Source organism: Anguilla anguilla, chromosome 7, assembly GCF_013347855.1.
Source record: "Anguilla anguilla isolate fAngAng1 chromosome 7, fAngAng1.pri, whole genome shotgun sequence".
NCBI classification, from domain to species: domain Eukaryota; kingdom Metazoa; phylum Chordata; class Actinopteri; order Anguilliformes; family Anguillidae; genus Anguilla; species Anguilla anguilla.
In genome coordinates, this window is record NC_049207.1 from 11,084,085 (window position 1) to 11,104,081 (window position 19,997).

Consider the following 19,997-nt stretch of genomic DNA (forward strand, 5'->3'; position numbering starts at 1 on the left):
GAGAATGGCAGATGCAATGCAAAGCAGCATAGCTGAAAAATGTCACTAAATTTAAACCTATCATTCTGCAGGTTGTTAGCTGCCCTGAACCATTGCCGTTGGTCTTCCATTTCATTTCATGCTATAGCAATTCAAAATTCCTCTGCCTCTGTGAAATGCACTCATGGCACTATATTACGTAAACTGAGTGATTTATTATATTTTGAAACGTGTCAGCTGCAATACTCTCCAGCTTTTGTGCCATTGCAATTTGTAGTTCTTTATTTTTTTTAGTGGGAGGGCAGTAAGTATGTGTTAACTGCTCAGAATGCACATCGCTCAAATGCTTCCGTTGCATGTACACATTTTTTATTTCCATGTTCATTACATGGTTGACAGACTTCCACTTGCAGCTCTATCGATCAGGCCCTTTCTATTCACAATGGCCAGTTCACTGCTTTTTTCAAATTGTAAGCATCTATTTATATTTTTGTATAATTTTGGTCGGGTGATGTGTGACTTGCTAAAGGACCTCAATCATTCTGCTTTCAGAAATTGTATATTATTCCACAAGGTCTTTCAGCGTGTTGATAAGGTTTTTTAAAATACAAATATCCAATATCTCTCACTGGCCATTATTATTATTATTATTATTATTTTACACATGCTCTGCATTTATTGGCTATTTGACCAGAAATGACAGCAGCACACCTCCCATCTCCTGCTCACACAATGTTTTACCATAATTGTGTGGTTTAACTTATTTTAACACAATGCAGGTTTGGCCTGTTGCCATTTGCTGTCCGTAAACTAATTTCATTTTACACAGATGGTTTCAGTTTTCCACACTCTCAGCAAATGGAACCCACCGGGTTTCACCTGTCAGTTTGTAATTGAATCCTATTAAAATCGGAACCGCTTTCAGTTGGAATTATTTCCATTAATACAAACAGTGCAGCTCAGTAAATGAAAACATATGTTGCTATGACCATTCTAAACTGCTGGGATGTGAATACGGGACATTTATTTCATAGGGCATTCATAGCTATTTCTGGCATAAAGTGGCTTTATGAGGGTAAAGCATCCTTCAGTAGACATAAAAAGCCTAATTAAGAACAACTGGCGTCTAATTAAGAACAATTAGCAGCTCATTACAATATAGAGGCTGGTACTATATTTGGAACAAAAACCAGCATACACAGTGGGTCCCCAGAACCAGGGTTGAGAAACACTGACCTATAGTATACTTGGCTGCTTAGCTAGAGAGCTGTAAAATGCATTGAGGGCTTATGTCCAAGCTCTCTAAATCAAACATGCTTTTGTTATGATTATGTGACTTATCAATTCATCTGTGAATCTCAATGGGTGCACCTGCTGTGAGTGTTTATGCAAATAGTAAATCAAAGATGATTGGTTGCTTTGATTGAAATCAAGAACTACATAAAATATGAAGCCAAATCTAACTTGCTTGGTTCGTCCAGTGATTTTTTCTTGGAGCACTTCCGGTTAAATGTCATGTTTTACTGATTTCATATTTTGCCTGCTTAATTGGGACACATTGGACAAATCAAGAGAACAATTATTTAATAAAAACTTGAAACAAGTCAGCAGCCTTTAAAGGGAAATTTATATTTCCATTTTCCCGATAGGTCTTCTGCACAAGGAATGCTTTTGAATAAGACCCAAATGAGGGACCAATGTCATGCTCAAATTTTGTGGCTTCATGGGGTTAATGAAACACTGTACAAAGTTTTTCCCCATTGTTACGATTCAAGAGTTTTGCACGTGGATCTCTTTAGCATGTTTAATGAAAAAATCCATCATGTAAACCTGGAAGAAAGAAATGAAAGAAAAGAAAAAGGTAATTTACTGTATGGCCAATAACTGGCCAAACAAGACCCTCAATTTTTATGAAATAAATGAAGACATAAAATTATTATAAAACGGAACTTTTTGTATAAGACCTCAGTTCATTCTCTTTTGGTAATCCTGCTCTTTATTTGTTTTTAAATGCACAGCCAACAATGCTAAACATTTGCAAAACATTCCTTTATTATAAATAAATTATTTGTATAAAATTGGCATGCTTCAACCATTGCATTTACAGATTCACAACCCAAGGCTACAATCCAGTTAGCCGATACAAGAGACAAACTCATCTCGGTATGCAGGTCGGACAAAGTTGGACAAGAATGAAAAATCTTCACAACCACAAAAATACTTACAAGTAGAATAACAACAAACATGGTTGACTGTTTTTTATTTTTTTTCTCTTTTCTTCCATAAATTATTTTTTTTCTTCATAGATCTTTTTCTCTCTCCCCCCCCATCCCCCCATCCCCCCCCCCCCCCCCACTCCCCCCTCCCCCATTTGCATCTCTCCACCGGCAGTTCTCGTTTTGTATTTGTGTTTACTTGCAGCGAGGGGGTTTGCTCAGAATGCAAAAAAATGCAGGTGCACTCATCGAATCAAGTTTCCCCTCTGCAGGTTCCCCGTGGCCGGCTCGAAGCGGAACGATACAAATGTCTCATGCTTGGGCGCCCGCGGGAGGTCCCCGTGGTTCTCTGAATGTGACGGATTAGCGTCCGTGGACAGGAGCACCTCAGCAGTCTTTTCCAGCGCGTCTCTTCAGTTTGCATGATTGCTATAGCTGACATACGTCGTCTTAGTTGATGAAGCTGCAAAGAGAAAAGCATAAGGTTGCATGGTTTTTTTTGTTTTCATGAAGTTCACAACGATCTGTCTGCGTTTAGTTCCGCTCAAAGGCCGTTTTGTTTATTGCATACAATGTTCTCCTGTTCCTCATGCATGTCCATCAGCATTGGTCCTTTGTCTTATCTGTTATTATTTTAAATGGAAAATTCTATATCTTCACACACAGTATGTGATCTATCAAATTTTGAGATTGTGTTCATTTCCCTATAAATAGAATAAAATCATAAGATTATCTTTTCACCTCTTAATTTCTTTTTCATTTATCCTTCCTAGTGTATTCTATAATGAAATACTTATTGTGTATTAACATTGGCCACATCTGTATGGTCTCAGTTATCATTGCGTGATGTAAAAAAGTTTTTACAACATTTCCCACACCTGTGAGTCACCTGTTCCTTGCAATGTTCTTGTTGCTTTATTCATTAATAAGATGCTAATTCTGAGCACATTTCCTATTCCCTGTGGCCCTTTGCCTGCTGTTTAATACATAGCCAGGTTTCCAGTACACACACTGAAACGAGCTCTCGAGAGTCAAGGAGAGGGCATTTAAAAAAAAATTTTTTTTAAATAGAGTCTATAATAGGTACTACTAAATCAGTTTGGAATTATCGAGTTATTACACGACTGAAATGAATGATTCCTTCAGATGTGCAATTAAAGTGACAAAATTTGATCTTGTGACTTTTATCTTCTGATGTAGTTGGTGGGGGGGGGAGTAGAGGGGAGAAGCCAGCCTGGAGACAATACAATCAAGTCATCAAAGAGATAAGAGCGTTAGAAAGAATCACACATTTATGAGGGTCGGTACAAGCGCGCCAACCATTTTCAGATAAACAATGAATTTCCATTAAAAAACCATCAGAAATAAGTAATGGGAGTGAACCTATTGGCAAAAAAAATACACACAGCTTGATTTTAGCTTTTTCAGGCAGCTCCCTCGGTGACCCCAGCAAATTGTGATTGATCACAGGCCACTTTCAAAATGGCCGTACTGTTAGTCACTACAGGAGCGGGGTTCTGAGGGGCGGGGTCAGGAGAGTGGGTGGGACCGAGCGATCAAGCGCACTGCACTCACTGTTGGTCTCCATGCTCTCGCAGAGCTCGGTCTTCACCTCCCCGTTGGGGCGGTCGGTGCCCTTCTGCGTCAGCTTGCTGGACATGGTGGCGGCGGTGACGATGGCCTTGAAGCTGCGCTTGCGCTTGGGCACGTTCTGCTCCGGGTGGAAGATGATGATGTACACCTTCGGCATGTAGAGCATCCCCAGGGACACGGACGCGCTGAGGCTCAGAGAGATCGTCAGGGTGGTGGTCTGGATGTACATCTGCAAGGGAGGGAGGGAGGGAGGATGAGAGAGAGAGAGAGAGAGGGAGAGAGAGAGAGAGGCAAAGAAAGTCAGTCAAAGGCCTGTAATTTGCTTCATCCACAAGTTTAAACGTGTTAAATATATTGACAGAAACATATAGTGAAGTGGCAAGTCTCAATTGCGGGGTGTAAATGAAAGACACACATTTCATACTGATTTTAATAAATAAACTCTGAGTAAGCATGTGTTTTTTTGGCTTTCATTTCCACTCTTCACTGATTACCTGCCACTGAGATGCTGGAGATCATGTATTATTATTCACAAATTTTTTTCTCATTTAAACTTGCTTTGTTGTTTATGTTAAATTCTCAGCAATCATGGCATGGTATTCCAAACACGCAAAGCACATAATATATTTACTGAATGGAAGATATGCATTCGCCGCTAAAAAGGAAATGAGTGAAATGTTCATGTTTCCTCATTTGGGTTGCTAAATAAAACATTGCTAACATTTACAGAAACTAAATATAACTGACATGACTGTCAAAAACAAGCAGGCAGCTTATGACCCAGGGGGTGAAGCATTCGAATTACTTTCCATCTCATTTTAAAAAGCTGAAGAATTGCTAAGATGCATCCTATTCCCTGGTCTCTGCAGCATTAAAATCCAGTGTGTTTACCAATCCTCAGCCTTGAGTAAGACTGACCCCGCCCATCCTTACACCACCCAATAGAAAGTCACTCCCTCAAGGGAATCAACCCAATCAGGCGTGAATAATAACAAGCCTTCATCTAACCTGCTGACTTGATTAAAAGGGGGGGGAGGGATCTCTTCAGCAACACTGTCATAAAACTGTCACAAAAAGTTCAGAATGCTCAGAACACCACAGAACAAGGGCTCCCTTCAGACATCAAAATGGCAGCCACAGAAAGATGGGTGCCTCTTCCAGCCTCCCCCCAATTTAAACTGCACACTGACAGCAGGAAACCACAGAGGGGAGCCACTCATCTGCGCCCATGTCTCCGAAACACAGCAAAGCGAGGAGAATAACTGCGCAACAGATGGTTAGTCACGCTCCAGTCAAAACACGCCGCAGTCAGTGAACAGCCGAGAACGCGCGCCAGCGGAGAGCATTCGCAGGAGTAAAGTATGGAAATACACACCATCAGGATCGGGGAATGATTGGTGAATCACCATAACAAGGTCGTTTGACTAATTTGTGTTTGAAGTAGAAAGCTTAACATAAAACGTTGACGATGACGATGTAACATTTTAGCCTGCAGTATATAATTTCAGCTTTTTTGGCATATCAGTAGGATGACCTATACTTTTTACATATTAATTTTTAGGACTGTGTGATTACTTTAAACAGATTAAGAGCCTCTCTCGTGGGTTAAATGATGGTACATTTCTTCTGCTCTTAGGACTCAAAACTATGCTTTTCTTATTACAAGCTCAGTTCCCTCTGCACTATATCACACCTATATACTATGAGTAATGGGCCCAGGAACAATTCTTCTGCGGCTAATTTGGGGGTGTGGCCACTCTCTCTCTTATGTCAATGTGAAAACTGGGCCATTGCAGCACGGTGGCATTTGCAGCTGGAGTTAGAGTGCACCTCTGACAGCAAAAAATAGAAGCCAAGCCGATAACTCTAACTGAAGACACAGCCAAGGAAGGAACCCATTAAAAAAAAAGCTTAAAAAAATGTTGAGAGAGAAACGAGAAAAAAAAACCCGGCACGGATCCAGGTGCAGGTAGAGTGTCCCTGGAGGAGCGTTTATGTCTCGGCACCGCGAGGGGAGGAGCGGCCATCTTCCTGCTCCAAGCAGCCGCTTCCTGACAACCGCAGTGGCTCATACTGCATGGCTCCAGACTTCAAACTACAACCCGCCATCTTGCGCATTGCCTATTCATTTGATGAGCAGATTCCATCTCTGGGGTTTTCAGTCTGACATCGCCCTGGCAGTGGGTGAAGCCATTTGATATGTGCCCCAAATAAATGCCAGTCTTTTGGGCATCCTCCCTGCCACAGTGCCACAGTCAACATTATGGATGCCATCTGCACCAAGCACAGAGTACCTGATCCCTTCAAACCGCAAATGAAATCTGAGCTGTTATTGTTGGTAGATCACTCTTAGGTAGCATTATTTTTTGAAAGCGTGTTTTTTGGAATACGTTTGTTTTTCAGTTTGCTGTTCATTTATTGTTTAATTATTTTATTCTCTTAGGCCGTTTTGTAACCAGCCTTGCCTTGTTCAGTGATGTCGCTGCTCTGATATGCGCATGTCTTACCACAATGGCCTTTTTGAGTTTCTAGATAAGAGTGCCTGTGTAAATAAATAATGAAATAAGTCTAATCATTGCTCAACTGATTTTATCCACACTTTCGCATAAACTGCCTTTGAGGGAGATGATAACAGCGAAACTTGAACTTGGATCTGTCTCTTCAGATAAAAGTTCAATTTCGTTATCTCAAACGTCCTCACATATTTTCATGTTGTAGTCTACAACACCTTCATCTATATCAACTTATGATCGCATACATTACATATACTAGATGTCCATATCTTACATATCCTGACATACGCTAAATGTGCTCTTCTGACAAAAATGTACAGATGATCTTCCTGCCACTGGCACAGGTTGCTTTGAGACCACAATGGCATTAGCAGCGAATGGCAGGCTAAACCTGTAACAATGGCTATCAGAAAGCATTTTGTCAGGACGTGGTACCGCACACAGGAAGACTGAGGGGTGAGAGACAGCGGGAAAAGAGGGCTAGTTTTGTGTTTATGAGGTTGTATTAAAATAGCAAAAACACATAAATTGTATGCTTTTATTGCCATTGCATAATGTACAGTGTGTATGGTACAGGGTCCGTCTTTCAAGTTTGTAGCATGTGTTGCTTTTCTTGCATGGATTTCTAGATTCTAACCATTTTTTTTTTTGCAAAAGAGGATTTCCAAATGGCATTAAATAAGCTTTTACACACATCTTTGATCCAGTGACAGGTTTTCTAACTTTCACTGAATAAGGCACCCCCCAATGAGAAGCCACAGATCATAAATAGGTGTTGGAAGGACTATAAAAAATGAAATAAAACTAAAGCACCAGAGAGAATAAGCTCTCCAGCACATATCATGGCGGCCCTGTTTGAATAATAGAACCAAGTCCCAGGTTGCTCTGCCTGTCACTGAACAACAGATGTTTGGGAATTCAGTGCTCTCTTGTACTGGTGTCATGTGATGTGGCAAACACGCAGTTATTTTTGTTAGAACCTCTTTCCAGTACATTCTCCTGCAGTCACAGAAAATAGCTGAATAGCTCGGTGCCACTGCACAACATTCTGATGCAGTACGGTATGTCTTTTTAAAAATGTACGTGCAGAACACAGGATATTAACGCAATAAATTATGATCATTTTTAGGTCCCAGTTTAATATTGTCTACGATTAGGGGTCACCCAATTCCAGTATTGTTTTAGGAGGGAGGGAGAGAGGGAGGGAGGGGGAGGGAGAGGGAGTGGGAGAGAGAGGGAGAGGGATAGAGACAGAGAGAGAGAGAGAGAGAGAGAGTTTTTTGTACTTTTTTGATCTCCTTTATTGCACAGAGCTAAAAAAAAAACAAAAAAACATTCTCATTCAGCGTACATACAGCAGACATTCCCCCACTATCCAAATCCCCCAGAAGCCATGATCATTGTTTACCAGTGTAAAAAACGTCAACTCGGTGAGCAATCGCTTGTGGATTAAGCCTTCTTAAAACAAGCACAGGCTCCAATGAACCCATATCAGCCATTCTGTTCCAAGCCAGCCAAATGGCTTTCTGCCTTTCCCAGCGAGACATTTAGTAACACCACTTGTCTCTTTTTTGAGATGCTGCGCTTTGGCCATAAATAAATAGTGCATGACAATACCCACCATCCGACTCCATACACCAGTGCCTTACTAAACGCAAGACTCCCGCCAGCCACAGACACTCAAAAAAAATGTGAAACTCTGTTTCTGATACCCCACAAAATGAACACCACTCCAGCACTGCTGGATGCAGGTGTGCCTTCCCTGAAGTGGTAGAGGCAGCTGAGCTTAGGGAGTGGCAGGAAGGGGAGGGGGGATGAATCTCTCCTTCAGAATATTGTAGCTGGGCATGTTCAGTGGCATTTAAATAAAGGCCCTTTACAACATCCGTGTGAAGGTGCTAAAACTTCATCCTCTCCTGGGCATTAAACATTCTAAGTGGAAAGAATTTTTAGGACCAGACTTTTTATGAAAGGCAGCTGTCGGGTCTTGCACAGGGTCCCTATTGATAAAAGATCAAATGATCTGCAGTGGAGGACTGCGCATCAGGCTTCAGCCACATGAGAGAGAGAGAGAGACAGAGAGGCAAAGAGAGAGAATCTTTGTTAACCAGGTCAATCAATTCAAGATTCAATCAATCTAATGTTATTTTCATGCTACTATAATGGTACATATTTTCTTCTACAGATGAAATCAGGTCTTAAAGAGTATATATTGTCCCTGTTTGACTCATGTGTACTTTTCTTGAGTTGTATTAACACTGAACATTTTACTGTGTATTTTATCATATTTCAGCCAGAACAACTCACGTATTAAAATATACAGTATGCATGAATTTGTAAATACATTTTTTGGTCTGACGCTGAATGGATCTGCATCAGGTATTAGTGCACGTACCAGTGTGCACTACCCTATCTAACAGGGAGTACTACACATCTCCCCGATACTATACACAGGAGGAATACCAGAAAACCCCCCAGCATCTAGAAGCAGATCCAAACAGCAGGTGGTGCTGGGGTGGTGGAGGGTGAGCGCAATTCTGAGCAGCAGCAGTGAAGCATGCAAAGCAGCACAGGCGAGCACCAGCACTGATAGGTCTGATTGTTGGCTTGAAAAGGCAATCCACTGGTGACGTGTGCCTGTGATTGGATGGGTAAGAGAAAAGAAAAGTGCTGTGTGTACGCAATTGGTTGATTATGGATACGCGCGAGTAAGTGGTTACTGGGGCTGACCAATTGGTCGGCTGTAATTTTGAGTTTCCTGACAGAACGTGCTTGGCGCATTCAGTGCGTGCCGTTCATTTCTTCTATTTGATCTATTTCTTATTATTTTATAAAAACTTCAGTGACCCACTTGGAAATTTGTAAATATTAGATAATGTGTTACTGATTGCAGTATTGATTTACAGGTCAACTGTTACCTTTCCAATTAGATATGGTTTGAAAGAGTCATTTTTATCAATGGAGGCGCTACAGGTTTAAGAGAGTAGCTGCATCAATATATATTACTTTGCAGGTCTCGGTTATATTACTGAAACTCAGATTGGCACTGCACTCAAAGTTACAGCAGTAGTAGACCATCTGGGCTTGGAACCCATAACCTATTTTTCCCACTATAAATTATGAAAGCAAGACACCATATGGCCAATATGACCAAGTTCATCAGTGCTGTCGCACCTGAAGGGTTCAAGCAAAAAACAGCATTTAAAAACACAAATGAACAGCATCCGCTAAAACCATGAAGCCCTGCATGCACAGAAACATTAGGACAGCCCTCTTTCTGTGGGTAAACAAGAGCGCAGACTTCACCGCACTCCCGGCTGATATGGCAGGGGAACTCAACACTGCTTACACGCTCACTGAATTATGCATGCGCTCGATCCATGGCGAAACAGCAGCCCATATCCGGTAACCACGGGCAGAAGGAGAAGAGGGGCCCGTGACAAGCCTTTAATTTAATCCTCATCTCCCACCCGAAATATTGCACCGCTACATCGCAGCGTCTGATGCGTCGAACGTGATTGGGAATTTAAAAAGGGCCGAGTCTCCTTGACAGGGGACAGGTATGAAAAAGCCTCGCGTCTCCCCCACATCTCATAACCAATTCACTCCGCTCAAAAACCACAGGAGCCAAAAAAACCCTCTCGGCTCCTCCGCCATGATGCTTGCCTAACTCGTAATTTTGCACCCTGTCAGTTGAATCTGGCGTCTGGAGAGGCTCCCCTGAGCTCTTTTCCTTTCTTTTGAAAAGCTGCCCTAAAAAAGGCCCGTAATAAAATGCTGTATGAATCAGAGCCTTGGAGTCGCTCGCTGACTGAGAGAACGGACTCGGGGAGCAAATCTGATTCATGGCCTTCTTTCGGCTCCGCGAAAAAAGCATTACTCAAATATCGCCCGGGCCCAAGTTATTGCAGAGATTATTGCTCCACTGTCTAACGGACGGCTCTGCCAGCCGCTATTATCTGTGATCATTTTCTACCTCCCTCTGGGGTGAGAATGGAAAAGGTATCTTTAGATTTTTGCATGTGCACAGCTGTGAGCTACGCTCAGTGCCACTGACGAGCTAGCAACAGCTGGGCCCATTTTGTCAAGACTAACAGGTAGCCTAAATATACTCCCAAAATCTTTAAAAGGCAGGCAACTCATATAACATGATTTTGAGTTGATTAACACAGAGCACGCAATATGGATTTTTGAAAAGTTTCTGAACTCACAGGGAATATGTCACTGAAGAATGTTATGTACTTTCAGTTATAATTTTTTTTGCCACAGCACGGCGAAGGTTCTCTGACATTTGAGCCAGCCATGAATCAGTCCAATCCCCTGCAGTCCACATTTAGTCAATAGGCAACTGTGCAAAAATAGCCTCTCATAATTAAATCATCTTTATTTAAGGGAAATGTGAAATGATGTGGAATTAAGTATAATTTGATTTGTAACGCTACGTGGAGCATTTTGTACTTTTACGATTTTGAATTGATCTTTAAGTTTGAATCTTAAAATATGTTGTTTTGAATGCAGTGTTGGTATCCACTGAGGCATTTATTCTTATTTTATTTTATATATTCTTTGGGAGTCATTGCCCAGAGGCTTCGATTAGCAATGTTTGATTCAGATAAACAGGAACTGAAGAGGACATAGGGGTGCATCTGCGAGTATGACATTTGCTCATGACATCACTTATTTATAAAGGCAGAAGGGATGACGAGAAGATTGTGTTCTTAGAACCCATCGCGCTCTTTTTTTTTTGGCCGAGCTGATGCATTATCATGCGGTTCACATTCTAAGCAATTACTGCAATATCAGACTTCATTCGCTGTGCACAAATATTCTTTATTACGGCAGTTCAGAAGCACCTTGCAGGGTAAACCACTATGACACATAATGCATTAAAATGAATTCCTCATGCGGAATGGATCTCTTTATTTTGGCCATTCGTGTAAAAGTAATGTGCCATGCGCCACAATGACGGCTCTCTAGGAAATAATCAGTGAACTCTACGGTCTCTTTATTTGATATCGCCCGATGCCCATGTCATGCAATATTGTGTTTGAGTAAAGTGGCGTGTAATTGAATTTTCGTACTTGGCGTTACACATGTGTTGCAATATCACGGGGAATAAAGGGGCTGTTCGTGGTGAGGGGTGTGTTTGCAGATCAGGTCTGACAGCTGACACATCTCTCAGAGTGGCCCAGAAGTGCACAAATGCAGTCGTGCTCTGTGGTGGTTCAGCTCCGGTCTAGTGCATCTTTCTTTCTATGGTCTCCATGTTCTCCTAGCCTTGCGGCGGTTTTGTTGGGTTTTCTTTGCTTTTGTTCTGGATGACATTTGGTTGGTTTCTTCTCTTTGGTATGGTTGCGGGCTCTCGTGAAAAGACAAAGCTCTTTTCATACCATGTGAAAATGATTAAAAGCTTGAATGACTGCTAGCACATTATCAGGCTGTTGAAAATGAAGATGATGGCCATCTGTTCTCCAATCTCCAGTTTGTGCATGTACACGGCAGCAAAGCGACTTTGAGTTTGATCATGATGGAGAGGCACACACCTGTGGAGTGATGGCTGTGAGTGAACAACCTGTTTCAGGCCCGTGCAGAACCAGACTCCTGATTATGATATTGTGGGCCTTGCATACTCCCAAAAGTGGGAGGAGAAGTTCAGTGTTACTACGCATCCCCTGCCAAACTAATAAGTAAGGAATGAGTAAATATGTCTCTCTAGGTACAATATGTGCACTTTTCTGGTTGGAGTAGATGACCAACGCCACTCATCTGGTCTACTGTAAATATGTCAGGTAAGTGAGATTTCAATACGAGAAACCGATGAAAGAAGCTAAGATGGCTTGACAAATGACAAAGCCACTAGGAATGGGAGCACAGTGTGTATGCATGTCTGTGTGTGTGAGTGTGTGTGTGAAAGAGAGAGAAAGAGACAGAGAGAGAGAGCGAGAGAGGGAGAAAGAGAGAGAGAGAGAGAGAGAGTGACAGAGAGAGAGAGAGAGAGAGAGAGAGAGAGAGAGAGAGATCATTTAGAGTGAATGTCTGTCTGTCTGCACAGGTTGGGCAAAAGTGTCAAGGTCAGGTCCACTGGATACGATCGGCCACTGCCGTCAACGTCAATTCGCTAAAACCCCCCCAGAGGACAAAGAGCTTCTGGAACAGGGACATGGCAGCCACCTTGGGTGTAAGATCACCAGTCAAAGAAAGATGAAAGAATAACAACAACTTCCAGCCCAGCAAAAAGCTTTTCAATTTTGTTATTTCTTTTCTACCAGTGACGGGAACTGCAAGTGGCAAAATGCAGCCCTACGAAAAGGTTCATTTTTCTGCTTCCATTAAGTTGTAGCCAGCAGCTTCTCAAAAGGCAAACCTTCCCCCAGAGAATGAACCAACATACCCTACATATTATCACATAGTGCAAAGACACTATCAGAATTTTTTTTCTCCCAGCAGTTACAATCCAAGGAAAGTGCCCCTACAATGGACAGAAAATCATATATTTCCAAGTGCACTGCTTCAATTCAAACCTTACAGACAGGATAAATAGTGATTATCAAAAATGCATGTGCGGCTTTAAAAGAGGATTGCATACAGTGGGACTGACCACCAGATCTGCTGAATGGTGAGAACAAAGCTGCTTCTAAAACAGAGTATGCAAGAGTTCTGTAGGAATCACTACTTGTGAGTAATGATCAAACAGTTTCTAACAAGTGGTTTGCATCTCGCAGTGTAGTCTCTGTAGTACTGTTTGCGCAGTCTTCTGTGGACAGTAGTTACTGACCTTTCAACGCCTGCCTCCTGAAGAAGGTTCATGATCTGTCGAACAGGTGTTTGGCAGTTTTTATACATTATGATGAGAATTCTACGGCCATCAACAGCAGAGGTCATCCTAGGTCTAACAGGCCCTTACTGAGCTCACCAGTGTTCTCTTTCTTCTTAAAGATGTTCCAAATATTTGATCGTGTAAGCCTAAGGTTTAGCCTATGTCCCTGACTGAGAAAAAATCTGTGCTTTAACCGCATGGGAATTGTTTGATTACGAATAGCAAAAATAGCAGAACAGCGGAATAATGAAGCAGGATTTCCTATTAAGGTGAATTCCACTGTATCTCATTCATGTGAAACTGCCATTTTGTTTTTTTTTTAATGAAAAGAATATGCACATACACGTTGTGTGTGTGTGTGTGTGTGTGCCTGTGTGCATGTGTGTGCATGCACAATTATGAAGAGCTTCATATACTGTACTGTACCATCAAAAAACATACAGTGTTCAAAAGAATGATTTCACAAGCACTTTCCAAAGCAACTTCAAAGGCGACTATGCAACAAAAAAAAATTACTGCTGTGGATGCCACAACAATATTTTACACAAACACAGTGCACAAAACTTGTCAGATTCAACATGATAGTGTTGCCTGTAGCCATTTATGGGTCTCTCTGATGTGTGAATAAATCCGAGTCTGTCTTTAGAGATATCAGGATAGTGTCCCCACTTTATCTCGGGAAAGGATTTGAATTGTGGGTGCTCTCTCGCAAATTCACGGCAGCGAGACGGTTTTTTTGGAGCAAGTGTCCCCTGCCAGCCGTTCTGCCCAGATGAAAAGCAGAAGCTCGTGCAATTCTACGTAAAGACCCAGGCGATCGTTTCCCACGCAGGCGGAATCATCGGCTGTCTAAAGGAGAGAGAACACCAACAGCACTCTCGGTGCTATTTTTTCCATTAGCAGGAGTCTGTGATTTCAGCAAGCTCAATTTGCAATTTTGCGTGATGTGCCTAAATGGAAGCGGACATTATGTACATAAAAAATAAAAAAAATAAAAAGTTCTTGGTTGAATCTTTGAGCTTTGACTGTGTTGACTGTTCAAGGAAATTCTAATATAACCTGCAAATGGAAATACCGTAGTTGAAATTCACACAAAATTTGCCTGGCCCCTTGACTGCATAAAAAATCCACCGTTCCCTCGGACGAATGATTAATTCAGCTCATTGTTAAGAGCCAGGTGCGCGGCTCACTCTGATCTTTATTTTTTTTTCCTGACAAAGCAATTTCAGCAGAAATACGTGGCCGATCTTTGTGAGTGTTGAATACGTCTATGAGGAACTGTTTTTGGAGCTCTGTTACCACGTTCTTGGAGGAATTTTGACATCTGGAATGGAGGTTTCAACACTCAGTCGACAATGGAAGGAGAATTAAAAGTAATTCTCGATGATGGGGGATAGATTAAAGATGAGCAAAAGTGCTAAATCCAGTAGAGCTGGCAGTTGATTATAATAGTTTAGCATAGACCAGCTTGACTTAGGTTAGCATAGCTTGATTTTAATTCATCCCACAATAAATTGATCTATGTGCCATCATAGTTTTATTCAGTCGTTAGGTATTTGCTGTACACCAGCCAATATCTGAATAAATCCCCACTCTCATGAGAAAAAAATAATCAAGAAAAATAATAAAAGCAATCAAAAATTGGCCTTCATCGATATTGTCTTCATTCATGGACCCACTCTCAAAGTAAAGTCTCATCCACGATTAGAACCTATGACCTTCAAGGTCAACTCAGTAATCTGCAGGATCTGAGGGTACTGCAGCATTGCATCTCCCAGTCAGCGGAGGACCTCAGTATTTCAGAAACAGAGTCTGGAGTCACTGGCTGTGACGAAACCCAGTGTGCAGTGTTTCAGTGACCTTTTCTTGAAGACTAATGAATAGCTGAGCCAACTGAGACAAACCCAGTATGCACCTTATCAAACAGAAATTGGTATTTAAAAATGTATAATATGCTGCAGTACATCCCATTTCCGTAAGGATTGGCATGAAAAGGACTCATTCCTTACCCATAAGAAGATCTGCACCAACCATTCCCAAGAGCAACCAATAACGGGAATACAATCATTCACTGAAATCTACAAAAAGTATAAAGCATGACCACACAAACTCATGTGATTACCTTTGCCACCAGCAGGTGAAGCAAAGGTCATTTGATTGCTGTTTTGTGTCCGTCTGTTCGTCCGTCTATACTGAACAGGTAACAGCTAAGGATTTTGATGAAACTGGGTGAAAGATGAAGAAACTAGTTTAAATAAGGAAGGAACTATCAGGCATAAGGACCCTACTGAACATTATTGCTCCATTTGTAGTTGCCTAGGTTCAATCCATATCTTTTCATGTGAATGCAGTCTGGCATTTTCTCATCAAGCTATCCCAGTAACACTCTACAAGTAAAAAATTGCGCTTTGACTGTGAATTGGCACTCACCCATGATGAAAACCTAATAATATTAGATGTCAATCATACAAAACCAATATATGTGCATTTGAGAATGGTTTCTATAATGTATGTGCAAATGCAAAACCTTTAACCCCAGCTGAGCAGCGTAGTCATGGAACCATTTTATTCCTGAGCAATGGAAAGCAGTGCTTGGCAACAGTCATTATGTGAGTAGATGAAGGGTACTAGGAAGAGTGGGTTTGCTGAGGCGTTGGGTGACGCTAAGTGTCAACTTGATCTCTGCTAAGATTAAGGCCCAGTCATACAGGAATGATATCTACAAATCATAAAAATAATAATCGACCACCTGCTTAGTAGTCACGCTGGGAAAAGATACCAATGATTTCACAAAAAGGGTATCAATAATTGCTTAGATGAATTTTGTCGTTGCACAACTAACATTACAGCAGATTCAGATTGCCGTCATGATGACTCTGTGGCATTCATAATACAAAACGGCCCTCATCCTAGTCTTCTCAGGCATCTGGGAGCCTTTGGGCACCGGCCCTGTCATTGGGATCGAGCCAATACAGCGGTAACCTAAGGATACCAGGCCCACTTAAACACCTGCCTTTGTGGCAAGCACCTTTCCCGAATGAGCCACTCTACAACCTATGCAATAGCTGTCTACACTAGAAGTCAAAGACTGAGCGAATTGATATTATCAGACGTGCCATCTTGGTTTAACGGTTTTGGAAGGCACAAGACGGAGCGGAGAGTCTGAGGCAGGCGGGGTGCCAGGGCTGGCCAGGATAAGAGCACAAATCACGCTGAGGAGGATAACTTCAGACCCAGGAGATTACAATCTACCGCGTGCTAGCCGTCCCGCTGGACAAAACCTATTCTCATTCTTTCAACAAACTTGTCAATCAGTCCCTTTCGTTTAGCCACCCTCTGTCATCATTAAAATCTCTCTGAGCAGGTCGACTGCGTTTTTCATCAGTGAAACACAAAACGAAGAAAATATTCATAACGTGTCATTTTCAATCTTCAGTGTGATCACCAGAAACTGAGCAATTTACACGTTTTATTTTTAAACCTACAGTATTTAGTAACTGTACCAGAGCTTAACATCCAGAGGGACAGAATGATAACCTCACAACTTCACGCACCTTCCCACACACACCCAACTCCTTCATACCTTCCTTTCAGAAGAATTTTGTTCTAGTAAATTCACTCTCTTATTCACCTTTGCCTGCAGTCAGGAGCCTGTCCTTTCAAGTGACATTTCCCAGTCATGTAAAGTGGGAACATGTATGTGTCAAGACATTCATTAGCATTTTCTGGATTATACTGCAGTGCATATTAAATTGATATTTCATGTGATCCCATCATGCAGAAAGTGCACAGGACGCCAAAGAACCCACAGTACATACCATAAACTACATTTCCTGTGGACTGTGGCCTTGCCTTTGTTCTACACATGAAAAAACACTTCATATTTGACAGATCATATTTCATGATAAAAACATATAAAATAAAAGCCCTGGCATTTTACATTGATAAGTAATAAGCAGTAACCCTTTTAACCTGTGCAGAATTCATATAAGGCAAAATTTTCAGTTATATGAAATTATAACTAAAGTTTTTGTGAAGCATTAATATCCCCAGCAGGTTTTTAAGCCTTAACAAAAACTTTAAAATGCAGCAAATCTGTAAATCTGTAAATTTCCAAGGAGGTGAGTCAGAAGAAATCACTATTAATCAGTATTTCAAAGTTTTAAAAAAAAGCAACCATGTGATTTGATGTGCGTCTTTACCAGCAAATAATAAAAGCAATGTTTGCCTGGTTCAAGATTCTTGGAAATTGCTATTTTCAGAACCAGATACAAAATCTAGGCATGCATGAATTCTCAGAAATTCGTTGTACCTTTTTACATTAAAATTATTTGTAAGGTACCTGAATGTCAACAATTTATGAGCACTTCATTAAGATTTCAATAAAGCTAGCCAGTTGCAAGTGCAATTGTTTTGTCAGTAATTATTATCACTACTTCATCACTACTACACTCAACAACACTAAACTGAAAAAAGCATCCTTTTAGTTCTTGCTGACATACTTTTTATTTGCATTAAGTACACTTCATATATTTATTTATATATTTATTCTCTGTCCCTTCCCTGGGTACAGAGGGACACTGCTGCAATATTGTATTTTTTTTTTAATTTTGTATTTGTATTTTTTTTTTTTTTTTTTTTGTCCTCTGTGACTTTCAATGGCAGACTGGCCTTCTCTACCTGTACCTACAGTATACTTATTTAATACACACAATTTAATAGTAGGCCCTATATGAAATGTGACTGCTGTATCGACACTTGAATTTGTTTTGTAATTCTGAATGTGAACTGTATGTGCGCACTCTCCTAGTTTAAAATGAAATAACCCCAGTTTGGGTGAATAAAGTCATATGTGTGGGAGTGGGTAGATTCTGGGCTCTATCCTACCCAGGTATGAGAAAATACTCGGCTTTCAGGACAACAGGCATAGGCGAGAGTGGGGACCCAACGGTGACTGTTTTTTGAGTCATGCTTTCTGTCTGATGGCTTCATCTCAGCTCTCCGTGGCTGTCAGCCACTGTACATCTGTGGGTACACAACTATTTTTGATTGAAAGTCCATTTCCTGTCATTTAATTTGTTAGTTCAAGAGGCAACGGCTTTTAACTCTCCCGTTTAGCGGTGGGAGAATGTGTTTTCCTGAACCCCGAAATGAGAGGGGCTAAAATTAGCTGTCAGTCACATTAATCAACAAAAAAAATATATAAATGTGTGATTCACCGCAGTAAAAAATTTAACAGAACGGTGATTCGCAGAAGTTCAAAAGAGTGAGTCATTAACAGTACATAGGGCCTATATACTTCTGCCCATTTTGAGTTCACAGAATCTCACTTTGCCATCACTACCCCCTCAACTGTGCCCTGCACAGCTACAAGGTAACGAAACAAATGTTCCAAACCTAAAAAAAGTTATTGCACATTCTACAATTTCGTTAAAATGTCACTATTATTACAATGAATTTCTGTATAATATTATTGTATTGTATTATTATTATTATAATAATATTGAACAGTAGTTAATTATTTCATAATGAACTTTCAGTGAATGTAAACTTAACAGAGGTTTTATGTGTCTTTTCTGCCTGCCCTCTTCCTCTCTGTTATAAATCAGCCAATCAGAAGATAGGCTAAGTGTTTGCATTTAATTTCCACAAAACAGCAGTGTGACCCATGGCCACTGAGCATCGTGGAGGCAACATGTACCAAGCACAGTCTGCACAGGACATGGCAGTCACAAAATCTGCTTTCAATATTAATATTTAACCCCCCCCCCCCCCCCCCCCCCCCCCCCCCCCCCTCATTATAATGTAAACAGTTTGGGAATTGATGGGACAGTGAATGCAATATTATGACAGTATTTCAAATATAGGTCCAATTGCCACTCATTAATTTAGATGGCTTTGTAGACAACTTGGTTCCAATTTAAAATTGCCTCAATTTTGACATCTGACATTAATATATTTCACAATTTAGTCAGTGATTCTATAATAATTGTAAACCAGAGGTCCAACATCATTTCATCTGTCACGCTGTCACGAGTTTGAGTTAGGCGCACATATAGTTGTTGAAATTGCATCACACGTTCAATCACAGAGCAAATAATTCTTGGTTTAGCAGAGAAATTTGTGTCATGATTTTACAGTTATGTGTGACCGCAATACTCGGTAATGGGAGAGCTAATGAAGCAATGTTTTTTTGTAAACAAATTTTTGAGATAACAAGCAAAAAATGAAACAGTTCAACAAAATAAAATAAATTGACATTCGTCATTGTTCTTAAATACGATAAATAAATATGGGTGCTGAGCCAGTTGCCACAATGACAGAGGGCAGAAGTTTGGGGAGTGGTAATGATGTGACTGAAGCCTCGGGAAGACTGGCCTAATGAGGTGTGGTCAGAAATAAAGTGTCTCTTTAAAGAGGCTCTCTTCTCTCCTCATCTACACTACAGACCCAGCTGAAGGCATTCTGCGGTTTACTTGCGTGTGTCTCTCTCCTCCTCCTCCTCCTGGGGCTCTGTCTAAAACTTTGTGCCGCACAAGCTAATCGAATACAGAGTAATGCACTCTTTCCCAGTGGCCTGATGGGATTGTTTTTTGGAGTTGACCCGGCTCGCATTGGTTTTTATTGGCAATATGTCTCCAAGCAACAACGAAGTCACTTATCATGCAGACACCCTATCCAAGGTGGAGGATAGGGGATGGCTGCAAACAGAGCGGCTCAGTCAAGTCGACGTCTTGTTCCAGGCCATTTTATGCCACTTGAACTGAGCACTTGGACCACTTAGGCTATATGGTAAATTTTTCATTTTAGTTTCTCAAAGCAAAAAAAAAAAAAAAGTATTCAAGGGAACAAAAGCAGAAGAATTGAACCTGCAGCCCA

General features: G+C 41.1%; 1 protein-coding gene across 2 annotated transcripts in view; it reads right to left on the reverse strand.

Moving 5' to 3' along the window:
- Positions 1 to 2,343: 2,343 nt before the first annotated feature.
- Positions 2,344 to 19,997, reverse strand: part of LOC118231955 (metabotropic glutamate receptor 8) — a 160,793-nt gene continuing 143,139 nt past the window's right edge. For both annotated transcript variants that reach the window (XM_035426384.1, XM_035426385.1), the window contains 2 exons: positions 3,771 to 4,017; positions 2,344 to 2,658 (listed from right to left, as the gene is read on the reverse strand). In XM_035426384.1, coding sequence (XP_035282275.1) covers positions 2,609 to 2,658; positions 3,771 to 4,017 — 297 coding nt within the window. In that variant the 3' untranslated portion in view covers positions 2,344 to 2,608. The remainder of the gene's footprint in view (positions 2,659 to 3,770; positions 4,018 to 19,997) is intronic.